The sequence below is a fragment of the Fukomys damarensis genome, unplaced genomic scaffold, assembly GCF_012274545.1.
Source record: "Fukomys damarensis isolate Sample0158 unplaced genomic scaffold, DMR_v1.0_HiC HiC_scaffold_14, whole genome shotgun sequence".
Lineage (NCBI taxonomy): Eukaryota > Metazoa > Chordata > Mammalia > Rodentia > Bathyergidae > Fukomys > Fukomys damarensis.
Window position 1 is genome coordinate 71,837,035 of NW_022900926.1, and position 23,522 is coordinate 71,860,556.

At 36.8% G+C, this 23,522-nt stretch overlaps 1 protein-coding gene and 1 pseudogene across 2 annotated transcripts in view; both read right to left on the minus strand.

Annotated features, from left to right (window-relative positions):
• Pdss2 (decaprenyl diphosphate synthase subunit 2) overlaps positions 1-23,522 on the minus strand; it is a 273,893-nt gene that overhangs the window by 69,260 nt on the left and 181,111 nt on the right. For both annotated transcript variants that reach the window (XM_033763426.1, XM_033763427.1), the window contains exon 4: positions 18,502-18,576. In XM_033763426.1, the coding sequence (XP_033619317.1) occupies positions 18,502-18,576 (75 nt within the window). The remainder of the gene's footprint in view (positions 1-18,501; positions 18,577-23,522) is intronic.
• On the minus strand, positions 22,589-22,729 carry LOC117286083 (annotated as a pseudogene).

A 23,522-nucleotide genomic window follows, 5' to 3' on the forward strand; every position in this document is an offset into this window, starting at 1 on the left:
AGTTACTACAAAGTTACAGTAATAGGGGCCAGGGATTTAGCTTAGTGGCAACATGCCTGCCTTGCAAGCCCAAAGTCCTGAGTTCAATCCCCAGTATCATGCACACACACACACACACACACACAAAACAAAAAACAAAGTTACAGTAATAAAAACAACACAGTCACAGTACTGGCACAAAAAAAGACATGTTGGCCAATGGAATAGAACTAATGATGCAGAAACAACCTCATGTATGTTCAGCCATCTGATTTATTTATTTATTTTTTGAATGGGGATCAAACTCAGGACCTTGCACTTGCAGGGCAGGCATAGTATCAATGAGCTAAACCCCCACCCCCAGCCATCTGAGTTTTGACAAAGGGACCAAAACCATATTCTGGAGAAAAGACAGCCTCTTTATTTAACAAATGGTGCTGAGAAAACTAGCTGTCCACATACAGATGAATGAATCTAGACATGTATCTTTCATCCTCTGCTAAAATCAAATGAAAATAGATCAAAGACCTAGTGTAAAAGCAAAAATACTGAATTTGCTGGAACATAAAACTCATAAAACATACAACTCTTGAAGAGATAGGTATAGCAAGGACATTCTGAACAGAACCCTAATTGCACAAGAAATAATATAAAAAATCAACAAGTGGGATTGTATGAAACTAAAAAGTTTCAATGAAGGAAACAATGAACAGTGAAGAGGCAACCTACAGAATTGGAAAAAATTTTGCAGCTCCTCCTCAGACAGGGGACTGGTATAAAGAGTATATACAATAAACTAAAAAAAATTAGATCTCCCAAAACAGAAAACTCAATTAAAAAAATGGGCTACTGAAATGAATACACACTTTTTAAAAGAAGCACAAATGGTCAATAAGTAAATGAAAAAGTGTTCACTATTTTGGCCATTAGAGAAATCAAATCAAAGCAACACTGAGATTCTTCTGTTTTATTCCAGTAAGAATGACTATCACCAAAGTCTCAAAAAACAGCAGATGCTGGGGAGGCTGTGAGGAAAAAGGGACCCTTTTACATTGTTGGTGGGAATGTAAACTAGTATAACCACTATGAAAATCAGTATTGAGATTCTTCAACACCTCCCCTGCCCCCAACCCCCAAAACAGAAATTCTATTTCACCCAGATATACCTCTTCTGGGGTACATCTTCCTGAGAGAGTTAAAGTTCTCATATTACACGGGTGATATGTGCATACCCATGTTACTGCAGCATAGTTCATAATAGCAAAATTAAGGAAGCAGCCTGTATGCCTCAAAACAGATGATGGATAAAGAAAATTTATACCTGGCATAGAAAGGACAAATCTGAATCATGTGTTGGAAAATGGATGGATCTATAGACTATAATGCTAAGTGAAATAAATCAGATACAGAAGGTTAAATATTGCATAGTTTCTCTTAAATGAGAAACCCAAAATATAAATAATTGAAAGAGAAAAATAAAAGAGATGATAGGAAACAGAGAGATAGACTTTGTGGAGATGATAAAGAGATGTGAGTAAGGGAGAGAGTGGAGTTACAAAAATCAAATTGAGTACACTTCAAACACACACACACACACACACACACACACACACACACACACAACCTGTGCAAGAAGTACAAGAATAGCTTGAAGAAAGGTAGGGGCCAGAAGAGGACTAGCAAGGAATAAAGATTATGCAACAACTCTGCAGGGATTATATGGATTTTTCACAAGAGGATTAATAATAAAAACTTTAAAATACAGCAAATGGGCACTTCTCTTGAAGGCCTACACTCTGAGCGTGTACTTTAAAAATTCTATCTATAAACTTCTTCATGCTTCTTTTAAAAAGTACTTAATGCTTCATGAATAGCCCTAACATGGTTTTCTTGAAACTAAATTTTTGCTCTCTCCTGCATGGGGAGGGTTCTTTTCTCCATGAGGCAGAGCTTAGGTTAACCTAGACATCTCCAGTTAAGCTCCTCAACCAGCTCCTTAATGATGGGCTTGGCCCCTTAACCTGCACCCCCAAGTCTCTGATGCCAGTTTACTATTGGTAAACACAACCCCACATTCAGTGGCTTCAAACAGCAATCATTTATTATTGCTCCTGTGCCTTTAGATCAGTTGGAATCAGCTAATCTAGACTGGTGGCTCAGCAGTTCACTGTAGGACTCTGGGTTGGTTGGAGAGGCCCTGCTCCCGTGTCTCTCCTTCCTGGACCAGTAGGCTAGGCAGGGCATAGTTCTCTCATAGTGACAGGAGGGGCCAAGCAGCCTTCTACCAGCAAACAAGTGAAACAGCTGAGCCTGGAGTTAAAGGGCATGTAAATGAAGCACAGCATCTTCAGATGATGTGAGGGCATCGCAGTTAGATGGCAAAGGATGAGCATATGTACAACAGCTGCTGCGTAACAAATTACCCCAAACTTAGTGGCCGAACGCACAGTAAACATTTTATGATGCCTTACAATTTCTGTGAGTGAAGAATTCAGGAATGGCTCAGCTGGGTGTTTTAATTTGGGACTTCATGGAAGACCAGACAGGCTACATTCTTCAAACAGAATGAAATGAACCTGTACAAAAATTACAAGTTTACGGGCAAGTACCGTTTAGAAGGTACTCAGCAGCAAAAGAGAACACGGTGATACAGACCGCACAGGTTAAGAGATGGTGAACATTGATTCAATTCCACAAAACACACAGTAAGAGAGTAATAGAACAGGAGACAGAAATTGTAAGTCACTTAATACGTTGAGAGGCAGGATATCTGCTGAACTCTTGGGCCCCTGCCCTACCCTTGTCTCCACTGCCAGCAATCTTCTCTGCTGCTTCACGCCTGTTTTATTTCCACACTCTTCCAGCTGGTCTCTCTGCGTCTAATTTCTTTGGCTTCCAATTTTTCCTTTCCACAGCTTCTATAATAATCTTTACTAAAGATATTCTCATTGAATAAGATCCCAAGGTGATTTCCTACTGCTTACTATTTTAAATCTAAACTCCTCAGGACAAATAAGTGTTCAGGATCTATCTGCTGCTAACTCCTTTGAAATGATCATCCAGCAAGACCCCAGCATTAGCTCCCATCATACAGTTGTCTCCCTCTACGCTCTCAATACCCACATACCTGGTATTTCTAGCACAGCTGCTAGAACGTAATGGGTGCTCAGTAACGTTTCCTGAGTAATAATTTGGTAGCCCTAAAAGAAAGTCGTAAGTTGCTTTACGTAGGTTTAGTTGAACCTGGGGCAAAAGCACCTTCCTGTTCGCACCTCACACGTTTTCCTAAAGCTGTCTGCCTCTCGGAACTCTCCTCTAACCACGCTCATGTTCATTCACCGGGCTTCACTCGGCAGGAATCCTTTGTATTTCTTGTACACAAGCCAGTTCCTCACAAGCCAGAGCTTTGCTTCAGTTGCTTCCTCTTCTTGAGATCTCTCTCCATCTCTCTCCTTCCTCTGTAGTCAACTGTTTTTTATCCTTCAGATCTCAGCCTACATGTTAGGTCCTCAGACAGGACTTTTAAGAGTATCTAAACTACAGCAATTCCTTTAGCCCTTCAGTATCTACTTAGGCTTTTTTGCTGTGCAGTTATCACAGTCAGTTATTTCTCTTGTTCATTTGATGTGATGACTTATTTGTATCAGCCTTGCCCCTAAGATGTGAGTTCCAGGACGGCAAAGATACCTTGGCTCACTGAGTACTTGTATTCTAGAGCCTGGCATACAGCACATGTTCAAATGTTAAATGAATAAACAAATAAGTCTGACTCCCTAGTCAATGCTCAATGCCAATTTTCTGATGCCAATAGACTTCAACATTTTTTCTTGATTTACTTCTACTAATTCTTCTAAGACTCAATTTAGAAACAACCTTTTCAAGAAATTTTTTCAAACACAGTGAATCCTTAATGCTGTGTTTTCTCGTGCATGAAATAATATAACATAATCTGCTATGTGGTCTTATGGGTAAATTGTTTTCCAATAGTTTCATGTAGATATTTTTCTTCTGAACTGTATATATATATCAGCAGATCCCTGAAAGCAGGTCTGAAGTGTGCTTTTAAAAAATTATTGCTTTGTTCTGAATGCTCTAGGAAACTATGTTTTTTGGGTACATAGTAGAAATTCAATGTAAATTAACTAATAGGTAGCTTATTAGCAGTGCTTAATTTAGATCTTTGGTTAGTTAAATCGGGGTTCATGATAACAAACCACTCAATCAGAATCCAATGAGAAACACTTTATTTGGACTTTCAGTCTATTATGTTAAAATATCAGGACACAGCATCTTTCTCAATTTTCTAAGAGATATCTTCACTGAGATATGAGTTACTGCATATCCTCAGGATTCTGAGTAGATTCTGGGAGAATTGGCTGTTTGCAGTTCCATATTGAAGGCACCATTCACACACAAGGGATCCACTACATATATTCTTTTCCCCAGTGCTGGGAGGTGAACTGAGGGCCTGGTGCATGTTAGGCACTCTACCACTGAGATACATACACAGCCCCTGTTTTTAATTTTCAGAAAAAATTCCACACGAAATTATGTTTAGCATCAGTAATTAAATAAGCAAAATTCAGAACACAATGTATTTTTCTTTTGGTTTTGGCTGGGAAGAAACCATATTAAATTTAAAGTTTATAGCAGAGCAGGGCAGTTCTGGTAGTCATTTCAACTTCCTTTCCACATTTCCCATTCTGTTCTGATCTTTCTAAATTTTTTTGTTTCCTTGTCTACCAGAACTCATTCACCTATCAGTTTACAAAGATGAATTTCCACTGTACTTCTCTGGAGCTCTTGACTCTTTCATCTGGAAAGTCTGCCAGAACCCTAACATTAATCTGACCTCAACTAAATGCATCCATTCTCTCTAAGAGTTTGTCATTTATGGCAACTTTATCATCATTTTTTTTTTCTGGTCAACCAGGTGCGAAACATCAATGTCATTTTTGGTTGCTTATGCCTATGGCCGAATCACCCAAAAGATATACTAAGCAAACACTTAGAGTATCAGCAACATAAAGGAAACATATGATTTACAGGGGTAAAATTTTTTATATTTTTAAAAGGCATTTTAACACAAAGAAAAATCATAAGTCCAGCACTTCTAGCCAAGATGGAGCAAATTGTTGGACTGCCAGGCATGGTGGTGCACACCTCTAATCCCAGCATTCAGGAGGCTGAGGCAGGAGGATTGCTGAGGTGCTAAGGCTAGTCTCGGCTACACAGTGAGTGCAAGGCCAGCCCAAACTACATAGCAAGACCCTGTCTCCAAAAAAAAAAAAAAAGCTGAATTTTTCTTTCTTGCCTGAAAGAACTAAAAAACTATGTAAAATATATAAAACAAGACATATTTTCAAAGTAGAAACTTGACATTGCTGCCTTTATGAATCCCATGAATGTAAGAAATTGCAGTATATCTCATAGTATAGGAAGGGAAGTTCAAAGAATTGTGGCAGATGCTGTGTGTTAATTGGTGTTCTTTGCTACATGTGATATACCTGAAAGTAACAGTAAATTTTAAATAAAACATTCTACGACTGACCAAAAAAGTTATAATAGCTTTGAAATGAGATGAGAAACAAACGAGACGGGTGTTACAGTTGTTTCAGCTTACTGCCTACGGAGAATGTCAGGACTCAGTGGAGGTAGACCTGGGTACTGGGACAGGCCAAAGGGGTTAGCGCTCACCAGGCAGTGTATACAAGAAGAGAGCTACACAGAGAGTTAGAGAGAAACAGTCTCCTTAAAGTCTTCAGGTGAGCAAGATCATTTCTTAGTGTCTGAAGGCAGATGGTTGCAGGACTCTCTACAGGTGCCAAAATCTTTAGATGCTAAAGACCCTTATATAAAATAGCATACTGTTTGCATAAAACTTACGTTTTCCACACACTTTAAATTACATCTGGATTGCTTAGAATACTTAGCACAATAAAGATAAATACACAATGTGAATACAACATTAATGCTATGTAAACAGTTGTTGTACTGTAATGTTTAGGGAATAACAAGTGGAACTTTAAAAAAAAAAGTTTGATTCACGGTTAGGAATCCATAGATGTAGAACTTGTGGATCTATAGATCTGACTGCATTACCATTACTTATGGTGCAGAGATCACCAAAATCTGGGGAAAGAATCACTCAGAACAAACACCAGAAACAATCCTTAGAGCTCACATTGGCCTAGAAATAGTTCCTGTCTCACCAGTCTCACTGGAAAACATAATTTACAGGGTATCTGAAGAGTACTCTGACAGGTTTTGTTAACTACAAAAGATCTAAAAATTTTATTCATTTTTATTTATTTATTTTTTGCTTTTTGAGACAGGGACTCATTATGCAGTTGAGATTGACCTGGAACTCTCTACTAGCCCAGGCTGGTCTTGAACTCATGGAGATCCTCCTGTCTCAGCCTCCCAAGTGCACCACAAAGCCTGGCAAAAATTCAAATCTCTTTAAAGTCTAATTAACTGTTTGAAGTGAAAATAATAATGTATTATTGGATTTATAATATACATGGAGTTGCAATGTATGACAATGATAACACAAGGGCAGGGAGAGGAGAAGTAGGAATATACTTTAGTCAGGGTCTAAAACTTGAAGTAAAGATATAACATCATTTGACGGTTAACTGTGATAAGTTAAAGATATATATGTAAAAAAAAAAAGGAGAGGGCCTATCAGGGAAGGAAAAAGGACTGAGCAGGCAGGTAGAAGGGAGGGTGGACATAATCATAGTATATGCACGCATACAAATGTCACAGCGATGCATTGATATGTACAGTTATCGAGTTCATAATTAATTATAAATAATAAAATTTAAAATATCATCCACGGAAATTAAAAAATACAACTACAAATAAAAGGTGGAGTTATCTTGTTTTAATCAAAGGGAAGATTTTCGTCTTTTTTTTTCCTCTTGGATGCTGGGGATTGAACCCATAGCTTTGTGCCTGCCATGTAGGTACTCTGCTACTGAGCGACAGCCCCAATTATAAAAATGTTAATCCCTCCCAAACTGGTTATACATTCAATGCAACGCCAATACAAATTTATAGCAGTAAAAAAGAGATGTATGTTAGGCCTTTAAGAGCAGCCATTAAAAATATATCAAGGAGTTAAAGCTAATAACTAAGAAAGGAAGCGGGCACAGCAGCACATGCCTATAACCTTAGCTACTATGGAGGCTGAGGCAGGTTGGCAACTTAAGGCCAGACAGGGCAACACAGGGAGATCCCGTCTCAAAACAAAAGCCTAGATGACAGGTATCATGAAAAACTAAAAGTCAGAAAAGAAACGGAAGAAAGAACAAATGGGATAAATGGAAAACAACAAGATGGTAGATTTAAAAGCAACCATGTTAACAAATGCATGATATGTAAAACCATGAAAAACAGAAACTGTCATATTAGATAAGAGAGCAAAAAACTAAATTTTACATGCAAGAGACCCACTTTAGCTGGGCATGGTGGGGCACACCTGTAACCCCAGCACTCTGGAGGCTGAAGCAGGATGATTGCTTTGAATTTGAGGCCAGCCTGGGCTACACAGTGAGTTCAAAGCCAGCCTAAACTACATAGTGAGACGCTGCCTCAAAAACAAACAAACAAACAAAAAACAAACATCCACTTGAAATATAAAAAGTGGAAAAGAGAGGGAAAGAGAAATATAAATTCAATCAACATAGAGTAAAATGAATATATTAATATCAGACAAAGTAGATATCAGAGAGACAGATATAAATACTGTAAGGGACAAATAAAGGTTAGTTAATAATGATAAAGGAAACAAATCACCAAAATAATATAATGACCCTAAAGGCTACCGTGCCTTATAGAATGAGAGACAATCTTTGCCAGCTGCTCAGCTGGTAGAAGATTAATATCCAGAAAATATAAAGAATTTAAAAATTTAACATAAAAACCCCACAAAAAACCAAAACAACAACAACAAAAAAAACCCTCAAAACAACAACAACAATAAAAGTAACTCAACCAATAAATGGGCAAATGAATTGAATACACACTTCTTAAACAAGAGGTATAAATGGCTAATAGTTACATTAAAAATGTTATTCACTAAGGAAATACAAATCAGAACAACACTGATTCCACCTCATCCCAGTCAGAATGGCTGTCACAAACAACATCAAAAACAAAAACAATAATCAACACATTTGACAAAATAAATAAAATAAATCCCTTGCACACAACTGTCAAAGTTCACCCCAAACAAACAAAACCTACCAGTATATAGTTTAATAATTTTGTTTTGCATTTTAATACCTAAGTGACTTTACTCAAACATATATATATTTTTCTTTTTGCAGTACCAGGGATTGAACTCAGGACCTTGTGCTCGCGAGGCAGGCACAGTGCTGCTACTGAGCTAAATCCCCAGCCCAATCATTTTTTAATTAACTAAGTTTTGATGATTATTAAGGTAACTGAACTCATAGTAAAAAACAAAGCAAAGAAAAAAAAGGGTGCTTATTGCATCTACCAAGTACAAAGGAGGAAATAATACTAAGTCTATGCAAACTCATCCAGAAAATGGAAAAGGAGGAACTACCTTCCAATGCATTCTGAGCCCAATTTGTCTTGATATCCACTCCAGACAAACATATTACAATGAACCCGAAATAAAAGAACAATATTCCTCATTGAATAAAGATATAAGGCATTAAAAAACCCCAGCATATCAAATCTAACAATATATAATAATGTTGCATCTTGATCTAGTGAGATTTATTTCAGAAATGTAAGACTGGTTTAACATTTGAAAATCAATCAAAATCAATCAATTAATTCACCATATTAGCAGACTATAAAAGAAGGGGGGAGAGGGAGAGGGAAGGGAGAGAGGGAGGGAGAGAGAGAGGAAGAGAGAGGGATTATTTTATTTTTTGGTACTGGAGATTGAACTTGCGAGGCAGGTGGCAGAGAGAGAGAGAGAGAGAGAGAGAGATATTATTTTAATAGGTACGGAAAAAAAATCTGTCAAAACCTAACTATAATTCCTGGTAACAATTCTCAGGAAATCAGGGAACTTTTTATTAATCAAGAAACTACAAAAAGGGAAGAAAAACAAAACACCCCCCCAAAAAAAACCCGTTACATCTAACATCATACTTAAGGGAGAAATGCTGAGTATTTTCTTCCTACCCTCAGAGGTGAGGCAAAGCTGTTCCTTCTCACAACTGCTCACAACTTCAACATTACACTGTAGATGTAGTTGTTAATTTTTGGATTTGATTTTATCCCCCACACAGGCTAAGCTGTCACCATTTCACGGATGGTAGCAAAGCATGAGGCTCCTGGGTCAGAGACAAAGACTTTGAGGCACTGCAAGAAACATGAGCACAGCGTATTTGGGCTGGTGACTTATGCTGGTTACTTTTTGTTCCAAGTACAGCAAAGCAATACAGTGGTTTCAACTGAACTGAATTAAGTGACTCATGAAGAGAGATTAGATCATGAGAGTACTGTACTTATAGAGTGTCTAGCTGGAAGAACTGTGCCACCGGGGCTGTGCCTTTAGACTGTACATCGCTTGCTGGCGCTCCTTCCCTGCGATCTGCTTCAGGCTGCCAGGCGAGCAGCTTTGCTCCGCTATGCCCTTTTATCACGATGTTCTGGGAGCCACATGGTCATGGACTAAACCTGAGAGACCATAAGACACAAAAAACCCTCCTCTTTTAAGGTGTAGTGATCAGGTGCCCTGTCCCAGTGATGAGAAAGATGACAAATGAAAGAAAGACGCTACGACTTTAGAAGATTTGTGTTGCATCTCAAGAAGAATGAGTTTGGGGGATCCACTGACCTTGTAGCAAGCAGTGAAGAGCCTGACCTTTATCTGGTTAGACATTTTTACTTCATCTCTTAAGATAACCAGCTGTGTGAGCAACATGAAAATGGGCGAAAGAGTAGTTATGCACTATAGTTTTGGCATACTCAGTAAGATGTGAGGAGTGAAAGACTGTCTCTCCCAATATTGCTAGTGTAACAGACAAGAAAGACAATTTTTAAAAGCATCTAGTTTGGAGAGGAGGATGGATATTTTTCTTTTCCACACGTCATAATTGTTTTTGTAGAAATCCCATGGAGTCCACAAAAGATCCAAAAGCTATTAAAAATAAATTGAGCTTAGTAAGGTTGTATATTGCAATATACAAAAATCAACTGTTCCGTACACTAACACCACAAAATTAAAAACTGAAATAGTACTGTTTATATAGTATCAGAAAAGATGCTTAAAGATAAATTTGAGACAAAACATATAAGATCTGTATACTGAAAACTACAAAATGCTGCTGAGATAAATGAAAGAAAACCTAAATAAATAAGAGAGGTATACCTCTGAGTTTAATCTCTGGTACAGAAAGAGAGAGAGAGAGAGAGAGAGAGAGAGAGAGAGAGAGAGAGAGAGAGGTATACCATGTTTATAGATCAGAAGCCTTAATATTAAAATATTAATTCTCGCTGGGCGTGGTGGTGCACGCCTGTAATCCCAGCACACGGGAGGCTGAGGCAGGAGGATCGCTGTGAGTTCAAGACCAGCCTGGGCTACATAGTGAGTTCCAGGTCAGTCTCAACTACTTAGCGAGACCCTGTCTCAAAACAAAACAAAAAAATTAATTCTCCCCACATTGATATATAGAATATAATCTCTATCAAAATTCCAAAAGCTTTCTTAGAAATTGTCAAGCTCATTCTAAAATTCATATAGAAAAAAAAAGGACCTAGAGTAGTAGAAACAACTTTGCAAATAAAGAACAAAATTTGAATATTTATCCTACATGAATTTGGGACTGATTATAAAGCTACAACAATCAGGATAGTGTACTACTGGTACTGACCTAAGGGTGGACAAGTAGATTAATAACAGAATAGAGAATCCATAAACAAACCCCACATATATGTATCCAACTGAGTCTTGACAGAGCAGAGATAGAGTTTTGGACAAATAGTGCTGGAACAACTGGATGTTCATATGTAAAAAAGACTAACCTATATTTCCCACTGTATATAAAAGTTTACTGAAATGGGTCATACATATAAATGCAAATTTTATAGTTTTTTGGGGGTTACTGGGGATCTCACTCAGGACCTTACACTTGCCAGGCAGACACTGTACTGCTGAACTACATCCCCATCCCTAAATTTTTTACTTTTAAACTTCTAAAAAATGAAGAAAAATCTTTGTGATCTTAAGTTAGGCAATCATTTCCTAGGTATGATAACAAAAGCAGGATATGTAAAAGATCAAATGAATAAAACAGGTTTCATCAACCTAAATTCTCTAAGAAAAACACTTATTAGAGTAAGTAAAGGCAAGTCCAAAGAACTTTATCCAGAATTTAAAAAGAACTTTCAAACTCAATAATATGATAGCAGATAACCCAATTAAAATGGGCACAAATGTTTGAACAGACACTATCAATGAAGACATATCAATGTCAAATAAGCATATGAAAAGATAGATGTACAGTATTATTATATACTAGGAAAATAAAAACTAAAACCAAAATGAGAGAAAACTACACGTATTAGAATAGCTAAAATATAAAATATTGATCACATTGTTTTAGTTAGGATGCAGAACAACTGGACCTGTCATATGCTGTTGATAGAAATGTAAAATGCTATGTAGCCTTTTGGAAAGTGGTTTGGCAGTTTCTAAAAGTGGTAAATATATACCTATCACCTGTCAATATCTGGCATTATTGTTATTTATTTTATATTCTACAAGAATTAAGTTCCAAGGGCCGTGGATCTAGCTCAGTGGTTCAGTGGAAGTCTAATGCTAGGTATCTAATCAAAAGAAATAAAAACATGTGACACCTCCTAGGTATCTGTAGGTATAAATGAAAGTATACATATTCATACAGACTATTATGATATGAATATTCATAGTATGTTTATAAATTTTAAAAAAGTTTTTTTTGAGACAGGGTCTTGCTGTGTAGCTCAGGCTGGCCTTGAACTTACTATGTAGCACAGGTTGGCTTTGAACCCATGGTGATCCTCCTGCCTCAGCCTCCTGAGTGCTCGGATTATAGGCCTGTGCCACCATGCCCAGCCATAGTAGCTTTTCTGTGATAATTTCAAACTGGAAATATTCCAAATGTCCATCAATAGGTAAATAGATTATAGTATATCTTTACATCAGAATATTATTTAGCAAAAAAAGAAATAAAATATGCATACATGCAATATGCATGCATATCAAAATAACTAGGGAATATAAAAAAGCCAATAAAAAAGACTACATACTATGTGTTATGTGGTTCCACTTACATAAAACTCTACAAAATAAATTAAATGACAGAAAATTCTTTAAGGATCACACAGGCTAGTACAAGAGGGAAGGATTGGGCTGGGGATTTAGCTCAGTGCTTCCACCGCCTGCCTCTCAAGTGCAAGGACCTGAATTTGATCCCTGTACGAAAAAAAAAAAAAAAAAAAAAAGAGGGAAGGATTATAAGAGGTATAATAAAACTAGTGGGGGTGACAGATATTTTTACTACCTTAACTGTGATTATAGTTCCATGGGTTTATAATATATCAAAACATATCAGATAGTGCAAAATACTTAGTTTATCATACATTAATAGAGCTATCCAAGAAGATACAAAAAAATCTTTTAGTCTAATTATTCTAGGCCTTTTTATATCATTTATTTAACATATATTTCTGGGTTCCTATTAATTTGTGAGGCACTGTTCTGGCATTGGATATACAATGGAACTTAATTCTTTTTTTTTTTGGTACCGGGGATCGAACTCAGGTCCTTGTGCTTGCGAGGCAGGCCACTGAACCATTGAGCTAGATCCGTGGCCCTTGGAACTTAATTCTTGTAGAATATAAAATAAATAACAATAATGCCAGATACTGACAGTGGTGATTAAAATAAAAATTATGTGGGGTAGTTGCTCTCATTTGGATATGGGGTAGTGGTCTCTCTGAGAGGGTGATATTGCTGCAGAGATATGAATATAAAAAAGGAGCCAGTGACATCAAAGCAGAGGAATATCTGCGGCCTTCTTCTGTAAAGCATCCTAGAGACCACAGTTACTCAGTCCCGAAGATAACTTCTTCATTTAAACACCATCAGCCTTTTTAATTTCAATTACTAAGTGCGGGATTCTCTTTCCACTTGGGTCTTACCGATCTCTCACCATTCACAAGTGCTGGGATTACAGGTGTGCGCCACCACGCCTACATCCTTGGTGCCTTTTTGGATTCCTCTTCCTCCTCTCATTTTTCTCAATGGGCAAAAGTCACCTTGGTCATGTTTTTATTATATTTTAACATACGTGCTGCCTGAGTGAGCACATATTATAAATGGTGGCATAGGGCTATGCAGGTAGGAGACAATCTAAAACTTGCTAATGGGCTGAATTTTTACATTTGTATATTTTATTTCAAATAACCCAATATCCAAGGAAGATACACATACAAACAAGACAAATAAATTGACATGTTATCCTGTCCCACAAAAACATCATGACATTCCTCATAATCTACTAATACCGAAAGCATAATCTGTGCTTGAAAAAAAACTTGAATGGATTTTGCAATTTCAGTGACTGTTAAAATGAATTATTTCCCAAAAGAATTGATAGTCTTTCTCTTTTAAACTAGCTTGCTTTCCTGGGTCATGGCCAACCCAGGTTTGATGATTAGGATGATTTATGGTACTCAGCATGTAAGTCAAAATCACAAGTCATAACTTAAAAAATCACAGAGAAAGAATATGAACAGCAAGAACCAGCCAGCAAAGAAAAAGAGGCACATCACATGAAGTCTGAAGGAAAGCAGATCCAAGATTCCAAGAGTCTGCTACCAGTGGACTCACATGAGATGTGCTTAATTCCTCAAACAATGTGTTGTGAGATTATGTATGAAATGCTGCCTGCCAGGGATGTCTGTTAGAGGGTTGGGGCTCAGGGTATTTATTGGGGCTCTTTGCCTGCTATGCACCAACATCTCAGACTTCCAGAAAGAAAGAAGGTGCTCAGCATACACCTCCTTATGCACAGAAACAGTTTAGGTATCATTTTAGCTTCTTGTCACTGTAACAGAGTACTTGAGAAAAACAACTCGGGAGGAAGAGTTTATTTTGGCTATTTCTGGGGTTTTAGTTCATGGTTGACTAGTTCCACTGCTGTGGGCCTGAGGAGAGACTTACCATTATGGTGGAAGAACAATGCTGCTCACCACGTGTCATTTGGGAAGCAGAAAAAGTGAGACAGCCGGAGAGGAAGGGGTAAGGGACAAGTATGCCAGCACTTCAAAGTCATGTCCCTCTGGCCCAATTCCTCCATGAGGTATAACTTCCCAATGGCTCATTCAGTTATGAGCTCATCAGTGAATTAAAACCATTGATGAAAACAGTGATATCGCGATCCAGTCACTATTCTAGGCTCCCACTTCCGAACAGTGGTGTATTGGAGATCAAGCCTTGGACAGATGAGCCTTTTGGGGAACATTTTAGATCTAAACCATAATAGGCACTGCAAATTGTCAGTTGGGAATGGTGGGAACAGTCCTAAAACTTAAGTTTCCAGATGCTAGCCAAAGGCCAAACTTTTTAAGCAGGCTTGTCTAAGGATAATAATCCTCTTCTGCATAGGAATACAGTTAAAATAGTCATATGTTTTGATTCATGAATCTCATTTTCAGGAATTTTTAAAGCCAACAGTGAACGAAACAACAATATTATATATAGTAAGATATAGCAGCAATATTATTTATGTTAGTTAAAAGATGTAAACAGGAATCTAAGAATTGAGGAAAGGTTCAGTAATTACAATACAGTAGTATGAAGAAATATTACCTAGTCATTAAAATTATGACTTTGAAAACTTAATGATGACACAGTAAATCAAGATACTAAGTTATACATTTCAACTCAAAAATAAGAAAAACAGAATGAATCTAGAAAGAAATGTACTGAAATATCATGATTCATTTCTGGAGGACAGGTATGTAAAATAATTTTTATTTGCTTTTTGTTTTTTCATTTTTAATTTAATGAATATACATTTGCTTTTTTAATCAGAAAATAAGTTATAATAATAACAACAACAAAGTTGTTGTTACTATTTTAGATATTTTGGTCTGTGGATCCAAAGTCAAAAGTCAAAAAGTTGTTGTTACTATTTTAGATATTTTGGTCTGTGGATCCAAAGTCAATTTTTAAAAATGCAAAAATACTTAGTAAATACAGTGTATAATGTGTTATATATATGGGCATGGCTTAGCTGAGGAACTCTTACAATGGCAAATAACCATTTAAAATGCCATTTTTCTACTAATATTCTTCTTAAATTAGCTATCATAGAAAAAAGATACAGGGAAGGAAGATGTTTTTAATAAATGCTAAAAAAAGCACAATAACTAATTTTTATTGTAAGGAAGGGATGGAATACAAACTAGCAAGTACAAACATAAAAATATTTTCAATGGATAGAATAGAGAATGGATTTCCTAAATTATTTTACTTGTTTTCATGATCACAATTCACCTACTCTGTGCAGTGCTAGCAATTTAAGTTACACACATTTGCTTGGCTTTAAGGAGAATTAGGTAATTACAAACTTCTCTTGGAGAAGGTGATCTCTAATGTATCTAGTTGCAGTTCCTCTATCTTTGCTTTAATACATCTATCCTTGTCACACATACTTCATAGAAAACTACTGCCTGTTCTCCATCACCGCATTAAGCTGCCATGTAGAAAACAGACCTCAATTGTATCCTCTTATCCCCAGACAGATGAAATGGTTTATAGCTTATTTTAAATCACAAAGCAACTCTTCTGTGTACTGAATTGGCCCAGGACTATGGACATTGCGCAACAGAGACTCACAGAGTCCCCCTCACTTCCCACGTGACCTCCACTTGTGGCTGCTTCCCAGTCCTGCCAGAACACGCAGACCTTGAAGGTGCCCCATGTCGGGGTAGTACTCACAATCCCTGCCTCTCAAGTGATTCCTGGGCCAAGCTAGCAAAACCAAACTGTGAAAAGCCGTGGCAATGGCAAGTACACTTGGAGGTAGTACAGGATTTTTCTGGTTAGGAAGGGAAACATGGTTAACCTAAATTGGATCTGGGGTACAAATAGAAGCAGCAAGAAGCACTCTCATTGCTGCAGTTCAGCTATGCATTTCTGTTTCTAGTATTAAAAAGAACGATTCTTTAAATGGTTTAGCTTAACATTTGAAACTTAACCGCTTAAAAAAAGAGTCACGTGCTTAAAAGGCCATGTTTGGAGGAGGCAGGGAAAAAAGCCCGGTGAACAAAGCATTGCTGCAGATTCTTTTGAGTAAAATTTTATTAGCTAGTGAGAAAGTCGGCAAATGGTGCCTGCTCAGTGGCTGTTCCATATGATCAACAGTTCTTCAAAGTCTTTTGCTTCCTGTTTTCTCTTTTCCAGGAAGCAGCAGCACATTATATAAGGAAAAGCATGGGACTTGGGAGTAAAACAACTTGCGTTCAGACTTAACACTCAAACACGCATCAACACACTTCAGATATTATGCTTTTCCCTAACCCTAACCCTAGAAAAACACAGCATCTGTCATCTCTGAATTTTAGGCTTCGCCTCTGCAAAGAGACAATACCAAAAATGTCACCCTTTTTCAGCCTAGATGTCTGTGAACAAAAAATATTTAAGCAAACTTAAAATGCTACATAAGCATTTATTATCGCAGCTATGAGGCTTGTCTGCTATGTAGAAAGTACTTAAATGTTCACAGAGTTACTAATGAACTAGGCTAGTTGCAGGAGACAATTTGTAAGACTGGATAAATTAAGAGACTAAACCAACAATAACACTTTCACATAAACATATATACATATTTAACTATAAAATATTAATATAGGAAACTAAGTTAACAGGTTTAAAATATTCTAGGGGAAAACAATGCCTCAATTGCACAAATAGGTCACTGTAATCATCATATGGTAAGACCTCAGGTATGGTAGGTGAATGTTACTAAACCAGGTTTTGTTAAAATAGAGAAGCAGTAGAATAAGTGGTTAAGAGTTGAAATCTCAGCTAATAAAATGTATGATCTTGGGAAAATTAATTTTTTTTTTTGGCACTGGGGATTGAACTTAGGACTGTGTGCTTGCGAGGCAGGCAGTAGGACCACTGAGCTAAATCCCCAGCCCTACTGAATCTTTTAAAAATTAATTAATTAATCTTCCTATCTGTAAAAAGGAATAGCAAAACCCACCTCTCAGGTTTCTATGAAGATTAAATGAAGAAATCTATTCTATGCCATATAGTTAGGTACTTAGCAATCATCATCTTCATACTATATATACAAAGTGACTCTCTATGAATGGAACTAGACCAGAAATTACCCATTTTACAATTTGACTTCAACCCTATGTCCTAGTAGAGAAACTTGCTTGTCTTTGAAAAACTGTGCAAAGTGGGTCCTCTGTGGTCCCACATCTTGTGAGGTCCTCACATACCAACATGTTATTTGGGTGAGGTTAGCTGTGCCTACTGGGAACTGTGGTTCCCTGAGCCAAATGTTAGCAGATGTCCAAGGTGCATTTCTTCATATTTCACTAGCCTTTCTCTGAACCATTCAGATTCCCTAGGTTATACTTTTAAAATTTTTATCCAAATTGCTCATGACCTATATTTGCTTCTAGAAAAAATTTGTCTTTCTTTTTTCAAATGGAAACTTTGAAGCTCAGGCTGTGCACACATGCATATTTTTTCTAATTTGCACTGAGTGAAATCTTGCTAATATAGAAGAAGTTGGAATAATGAAGCCCTAAGAGAGGAATCTCTTATAATAGTATACACCATGGTAAATGATAGTGGTGGTCAATGAAGCAATTACTTCACATTTAATCTGCTATGGAAATGAAATAACTGCATTTGAAAGAAATAAAAGCTAGCCTTTCTTGAGATGTCCTGCTAAATGAGTCAAAAACCTTAATTCTAGACCTATAAAATTAATCAAAGTAATCCAACTATGCAACTCTACTACTTCTTATCACAGAGATTCTAATAAGCAGTAAATTCTGGATCATAGATATAGAAGACATTCCTCCCCACCTCCCCAACAGCCAAGTTCTTGAGCTCATGGTCCACTCCTCAGGCACATGGGGTAGGGGTGGGGGGGCACCCTCCTCTGGGGAAAGGCTGGGTCTAGCTGCCTTAGCAGGAGCTGTCCTCCAGTTTGCCTGCCTGCCTGCCTTGTGACTGTGTTAACTGCCAGCCAGAAACAGCCCACTATCTACTGAGCTGCTGCAGACAACAGACTGTGAATCCAGCCAGAGGAGAAGAGGTTGTTTTAATTGGCTAAATCTGCTGTGCACTAAGCGTATGGCTATGAATTTGTAGCCAAAACACTAATCTAAAAAAAAAAAAAAAGTCACATACAGCTTAAACACAAAACAAGAATGACACTTTTGCTCATCAATTCTAGTTTTGCCATGAGCCATTCCAATCTAAGGTTTTACAATGATTCTGAGATCCTTTACCTTGGCTGAAGTAGAATTTTCATGGTATACGCCTTGTACCAAGTCCATAAGAGCACTTGCTATAAGTTCTACGACCTAAAAAACAAGAAGGAAAATTAGCCCCATTTTTACCTCAGAATGCTTCAGAAGGCAGGATCTGCGCTTAACAACAACATAAAGAGTTATATGCAAAGATCCTGGCAAATATCATTGCCCACCTGGATATTAAAGATGTGATCCAATTTTCTCAGTCATAATTCAAGCCAAAATGTCTTATAAGCATAGCATTTAACTAATATACATGAAAATCTAGTAATAACCATTTTGAACATAAGCCTAAATTTCAGAAAACAAATGAAATCTTAACTCAATTTATTTTCTGCATGTTTATTTCTGTCAGGTGGATACTTTTTCAGGATTCTCATTGTGGGAGCCACTACAAGGCTAATCTACATACTTAATACAGAAAGAAAAGCTACAGCAAGAGAATAGTTAATCTCTCAAATGTGTTCATTCTGTTGTACTTAAAATGCATTGTGGATACATTTGATGTAGGACCCTAGGGTCAAATGTACCATAAACACTAAAAATTTTCACAGAACTATAAAATTGAGATCATGTTAATCAAACCTATATTATTTTCAAGGCTCAGATTATTTAAAAAAGAAAGTAAAGCAAAATCAAAAGCTTTGAACTTGTTCCAGAATGTAAAACAAGCAGAAAACAGTAAATGGTCTCTTTGGAACTACTGCACAATTTACAGTTGTTTGCATAAAGCATCTTAATCCAAGAAGATAAAATAGTGCTATTAATGATAATGTTCCAGGCAGCATTTCAAACAAGGATCCCTCAAGGCAACCCTGTCCGCTTCTTACGAAGTCTTAATATCTGTTATATTTAACTTCCTACATTATGCAGTCTTGTATCTGATTTCTACTCTTTGCTTCCTAGAATTTAGCTTAGTTCTGATTGAATTAAAGGATTTTGTTTCAGCTTTTATCATTCTTGTAATTGAAGACATTATTAAGCCAAAGGATACAGACCCAAATAACAAGATACTTTAATCTCAGGTAGTTGCTATTTAATAAACATTTTCTTAGAGGCAAATTATATTAATTTGTAGAAAGACTTGCTTCAAAATTTAACACGAGTGTTTATCTCCAATTTTCTATTTACATTCTTACTGTGTAACATACACAGGGCTGCTGATATGGAAATTTTTACTGATTAAAGGCATACTTTTTTTCTACCTCTGTAGATGGGCACATTTGTAAAACCTATACCCATTTTTTTTATCACATTGTCCTTTACGTAACTAAATACTTAAGAAATATTGTAGCAATATGAGCTGCAGAGGAACTAGAAGGACAATGATCCTACAGTGTTACCAGATGTGTTGAGTTATTTAAGTGGGGAAGAGAGAAAAATGAATGGATTTTTTCCCCCTGAAGGTATCAGATAAGCCCTACTCCCAAATCCAGGAGGATTGAGTATCACCAATATGTCTACGAAAGACTGTAACTAAATGCACAGCATTGGATTGGATTACAGTTTATACTAGCAATATCCCAAGATCCTCCTGATGGCCGGACATATAATACAGATCAATCACTCACTAAGAAATGTTTTGGTTTTGAAACAGTTTGAGCTCTGAGACTAGCATGGGTAAACTGAAGAGGGATTTACAAAGAGAAAGTTCAACGCAAAATGTCAAAATGATGGCATGAACTTTTACCAGTAGATCTGGCTCTGGATAACCAGTGTTCCTTTCTTTCCTGAAATTCCAGACTAGCAAGAAGCAACAAAACCATTTTGTTCTCTGATTCTTTTTCTCTTAATGCCATTAGCAAATATTGGCAGACCTGACTTAGAGTTCATAATTTATAAATGACCTACACTTACAAATGGCCATACTTTAGAATACACCTCCATAGCCAAGACAACCATGAAGGACAAAGATTTGGACTTCTCTAAGGTAACAAAATGAAGAAAGGAAGAGATTAGGAAAAATAGGAATAGCCTAGGAGAGCTGAATGTGTCCTAAGCCAGGACAACTTATCCAGTGCACAAATAAATCCTTTCCCATTATCAATAATGTTTATAAATTTAAAAAATAGTACCAAGAAAAGACACGTTTAAGTATCTTCCTTTAAAGTTGTAATTCTATAAAGAACACAGGGCTATCAGCCACTTTACCTCTCATAAATTAGTAAGATTCTTTAATGAGCTGATCTTTTTTTCATTACTTGTAGTTTTTTTGTTGTTGTTGTTTGTTTGTTTGTTTTGGTACCGGGGATCGAATTTGGGCCCTTGAACTTGCAAGGCAGGCAGTGGAACCACTGAGCTAAATCCCCAGCCCTCATTACTTGATTTATTATCTCAGACATTCACCTATTAAGTTACCTGTCATATTTAAAAATAAGAAAGCACTTGCTTAATAATGTTTCCCCGACTTTGATTTTTTTTTTTGTACCAGGAATTGAATTAGGGTCCTTTTGCTTGTGAGGCAGGCAGCGGAACCACTGAACTAAATCCCAAGCCCCCTCACTTTGATTCTTGAGGAGTGATTTGCTCAAGCTAACAAAAGTGCCAGGAAGGACAATGGCAGCCAAAGGAGAATCCAGAGGCCTCAAGTCCCGGACTTCCTGAGACTTCTTCACCAGACTCTTGGTGCGCTAAATAAGAACAGCTATGAAGAGGATTTAAGGACTTCTGTTCTCTTGGCCTAAAGGAAGCAAATGTTTTTTATAGGAAAAAGAAAATAGGCTACAAGAGTCTCAGTGTTTGTCACCCTGAAACCTAAAAGATAAAGAACTATGAGGAAACAGGGAAGAATCCCAGGAGCCACAGGATCTAAATTCCCTTTCAGGACCTACTACTAATTTTTGTTGAGAGACTTGGGGAAAATCAACTTTTGTTGTTGTTGTTGTTGTTGTTTTGGTACCAGGGATCCAACTCAGGTCCTTGAGTTTGTGAGGTAGGCGGCAGAACCACTGAGCTAAATCCCCAGCCCAAAAATCAACTCTTGAGCCATGGATTTCTTCAACTATAAAATGAGAGGAGTTGCAAAAAATGATTCCTTAAGGTCTCTTCTAATTCTAATATTCTGATCTATTAGAGACGTAGATCTTGCTACTTATAATTAGGAATGTAAACATGTTTTTTATAAACTTTGATGAAAAAATTTTGCTTATACTATTTTTGTTATCTTCACATGGATCCTTCCCTCTATCTGAAATTTACCAATTACTTTGTGAAATTTTCTGTACCCAGCCCTACTTCATTCTAATACTTAAAATGATAATAAAATATTTTTAATGTTTTAAACCACTATGACGGGTAGTCTACCTTACCAGCTTACTTACCAGTAAAGAAGTTTTCATTGAGTTAATTAAGGGCAACATTACTGAGTTCTGAATCTCGAAGGGCTCTAATATTTGGGAACATATATGTTGAATTCAAAATGACACTAGACTTAACTGTCAAGTAATATCAAACAAAGAATGGCACTAGTTGGCCATATCACTTCCATCTCTAATGAGTATAGAGCACTTAAAAATTTTTAATTTTTATTAGTACATGTTTACAGTATATAATGATTATATTCATCATGGGGAATTCATACATGTATACAATATATCTTAATTCTTTTTCCCCCTTCCCTGTACCTCTTCCTCAAAAAATTCTTTTCTGTAAGCATCAGATTCATTTATTCATTTTATTTTATTCTTTGTCAAAATAATTATTATACACACAAATTATCAGCTAGGCTAACAGGTCAAAAATCATAAAACACATAAGACAATTATACTAAGTCAAGGTACACTTTTACTTATATTGGCCGTTCAGGATTACAATAACTTTTCTCTCTTTGTTTTTTCTATGTCTTTTATTTTCCTTACTAAATATACAGAGCATTTAGAAGAAGAGATTTTGAAACATAATAAATCTCAGTATTAGTCTTCTATACTTCTAGATTACTACTCCAGATGCAGAAAAAGTCTTGGGCAGATGAAGGGCATAGCATAGAAACCAAGATTATAGTGCTTTTAAAATTATGTGCCCAAATTTTTTGGAAGAAAGCAAGCTTTAGTTTAAAGCAGATGAAAGACTATTTTAAGCACACTGAAACATTGCATTATTGTATCCTGAAACATCATTTCAAATTACATGACTGTCAACATCAATATTATGAAGTTTAATTTAGTCATCTTTACACTTGATCTTAGCCAAAAGGCCGAGAAGCGATTACTTTAGTCGTCTTTAAGAGTGATTTAGGAGTGAAATTTCTGCATTTCAGGCAATTGCAACAACAGCAGCATTGCTTACCTATCTATATATGCAAATGCAAAAATGCTTTCTTCATTCTGTGCCATGTTTAAACTGCACTCTACAGCAGGGCTATATACTGTCTCTCAATCTTTTGAGTAACAGAGTCCAGGGAACTGGAAGCGGCAACTCTGTGATGCCTCCCAAGGTTGGTGATGAGCGAACTCTTCCTGCCACCTTCCCTTTTCTTTGGGTGGATGGGCCATGCGGAGAAGGTTGAAACGGAAGTACGCAGACAGTGCAGATCCACTGCTACTCTCAGGCAAATTGTTGATCTCCCCCACTATATTCATTAACTTCTCAGTGAAGATAAGGAATAGGTAGTACCCAGGTACACCTAAACCTTGGCACCATTACAGTGCTGATATAATTGACCTTTGCAATGAATTTCTTAAATGGTTAAAGGACAAACTTCACAAAAATCAAAGGAATACACAATTGCTTCTTTCTCTATCTTTTGGTAAGAGTAATTGTAATTCAATGGTTTCCTTTCTGCTGTGGTTGAACAACTATAATGATTACCCTCAGAAAAGGTATTCTGATGACTAATCCCTGAACTATACTAAGTAGTATTCATAAAAAACAGAAATTGAAGGCTGGGGCTGTAGCTCAGGTGGTGGTGTGCTTGCCTAGTAGGCAAGAGGTCCTGGGTTTGATCCCTAGCACTGCAAACAAAGCCAAAAAAAAAAAAAAAAAAAAAAAAAAAAAAAAAA